The sequence below is a fragment of the Saccopteryx bilineata genome, chromosome 11, assembly GCF_036850765.1.
Source record: "Saccopteryx bilineata isolate mSacBil1 chromosome 11, mSacBil1_pri_phased_curated, whole genome shotgun sequence".
In the NCBI taxonomy this organism is placed as follows: Eukaryota; Metazoa; Chordata; class Mammalia; order Chiroptera; family Emballonuridae; genus Saccopteryx; species Saccopteryx bilineata.
The window spans coordinates 70,078,121-70,080,881 of NC_089500.1; the positions used below are offsets into that span (position 1 = coordinate 70,078,121).

At 42.7% G+C, this 2,761-nt stretch overlaps 1 protein-coding gene across 1 annotated transcript; it reads right to left on the minus strand.

Annotated features, from left to right (window-relative positions):
- Window positions 1–507: 507 nt before the first annotated feature.
- Window positions 508–1,458, minus strand: LOC136315717 (olfactory receptor 11A1-like). The gene has a single exon (XM_066247572.1). The coding sequence runs from the start codon at window positions 1,456–1,458 to the stop codon at window positions 508–510; it is 951 nt and encodes a 316-aa protein (XP_066103669.1).
- Window positions 1,459–2,761: the final 1,303 nt, after the last annotated feature.

The window sequence follows — 2,761 nt, forward strand, 5'->3', positions numbered from 1 at the left end:
TTCTAGTACTTGTGTAGTGGTCATCTTATTATTTTAAAACTTGAGTCACAAGTGTAAATTTATGTATCACTAATAAGTTATTTGATTTATGTTGGTCTTCCCCTTATAGACTGTGAGTTCAGTGAGACCAAAGACTGCCTCTGTTTTGTTTATTTTGTATATTAGATGTACTACAATGCCCTGGACACAGTCCACCTCCACTGAATATTTGAATAAGTGAGCAACCAGCTTTACCAGCTAATTTTGGATATAAACTTTTACTCAAGGATCCAGGTCTACCAAGGATGACAGGACAGAATCTGACCTACTTAGACCATTTCCAGGATATCAGTTCACTCAGAGCAGTCAAAACTCAACAGTGTCCTCAGCCATACTCAACATACTCAGAGGCAACTGGTCATCTGGTTTCGGTAGTTCCTGGTTTAGGTGGCTGCCTTTTTTTATAGAATCTAAATTACTCAATCCAGCTCGTCAACCCTTGGGCAAATATGGCTCTTCCCCTTCGCTTCATCTGAGGAGACATGGCTTTTTACTTACGCAGTTTTTCAGGGCTGTGTGAATGTCTCTGTTTCTCAGGCTGTAGATGATGGGATTGACCATGGGAGTCAGGATGGTGTAGAGCAGAGAGGACCCTTTGCGCAAGAGTTGGGATGAATTGGCTGAGGGCACAAGGTACGTGGCAATCAGCGTCCCGTAAAACACCGTGACCATGGTGAGGTGGGAGGAGCAGGTGGAGAAGGCCTTTTTCCGGCCCATACCAGATGGAATTCTTAGGATAGCAGCAAGAATGCAGGAGTAAGAAGCTGTGATGAGAAAAAATGGGACCAGGGTCACTGCAGAAGAGGTGGCATAAGCAATGGTCTCAGTCAGTGAGGTGTCCGTGCAGGAGAGATGAACCAGAGGACTGAAGTCACAAAAGAAGTGATCAATTTCACTGGGTCCACAGAAGGTTAGTCTAGACAGTAGGACCATAGTGATTGCTGTCAGGAGGAAGCAGCAAAGCCAAGAGCCAGCAGCCAGCCGAATGCAGAGGGGGCCAGTCATGAGGATGGGATAGCGGAGAGGTTGACAGATGGCCAGGTAGCAATCATAAGACATCACAGCAAGCAAGAGACACTCTGTTGCAGCCAGGGACCCGAAGAAGTAAAATTGTGCCAGGCATCCAGCCACAGAGATGGTCTTCTGTTCAGCTATGATAATCAGCAACATCTTGGGAACAATGTTGGAGGTATACCAGACCTCCAGAAAGGACAAGTTCACCAGGAAGAAGTACATGGGTATGTGGAGGTGATGGTTGAACAAAACTATCAGGACAATGAGGATGTTTCCACAAGCAGTTAAGATGTAGAAAATGAAAAACATCAGGAAGAGGAAAATATTTAGCTGTCGGATTGAAGAAAATCCTCCAAGCACAAATTCCACTATTGCTGTTTGGTTTTCCCAGGATAGGTTCATCATGACTTGCTTCCATAGGAACATAACACCCAGTGATAAAACACACAAAATGCAGAGAATTCCAGCTTACACACAGCATGGGCCGACAGCTGGTGATATCGACGACCCACTCAGGTGTTTGGAAGTTCTTTTTATTTGGGTGGAAAAGTAGCACCTTTTTTCAAGTCCTGAAATGGGAAATAAAAGAATTTGGACTAAGAGCTTGTGACCACTTTAACTTCCCCACTTTTTTCTCCCACCTGTTTGTGTGTGTGTGTGTGTGTGTGTTTTCAATCAGGAACAATGTCAGCAGGAAATGGAAGAAGTAGGAAGAGGAATACAAAGGGGAGGAAAGACCCCAAAGGCAAGGGAAGTAAAGGCAAGTTAAATGAATGGTACTACATCAGACTAAGAAGCTTCTGCACAGCAAGAGAAACAGACAGCCAACTAAATGAGAAATGATATTTGCAAACAACAGCTCAGATAAGGGGTTAATATCCAAAATAGATAAAGAACTCACAAAACTCAGCAACAAACAAGCAAACAATACAATAAAAAAATGAGGAGAGGACATAAACAGACACTTCTCCCAAGAAAAAAATGGCCAATAGATATATGAAAAGATGCTCTTCTTCACTAGCTATTAGAGAAATGCAAATCAAAACTACAATGAGATACCACCTCATGCCTGTTAGGTTAGCTATTATCAACAAGACAGGTAATAAATGTTGGAGAGGCTGAGGAGAAAAAGGAACCCTCACTCACTGTTGGTGGGAATATAAATTAGTACAACCATTATGGAAGAAAGGTGGTTCCTCAAAAAATTAAGAACAGAACTACCATATGACCCAGCAATCTCTCTACTGGGTATATACCCCCAAAACTCGAAAACATTGGTATGTAAAGACACATGCACCCCTATGTTCATCTCAGCATTGTTCACGGTGTCCAAGACATGGAAACAACTGAAATGCCCTTCAATAGAGGATTAGATAAAGAAGATGTGGTACATATACTATGGAATACTACTCAGCCATAAGAAATGGTGATATAGTATCATTTCTGACAATATGGATGGACCTTGATAACATTATACTGAGTGAAATAAGCCAATCAGAAAAAGCTAAAAACTGTATGAGTCCATACATAGGTGGGACACAAAACCAAGACTCACGGACATGGACAAGAGTGCAGCAGTTACCAGGGGAGAAGGAAGGGGGGAGAGGAACGAGGATTAGGGAGGAGGAGGGACAAATATGAGGTGACAGAGGATGATCTGACTTTGGGCGATGGGTATACAACATACAGTCATCGACTGTCCAAATGA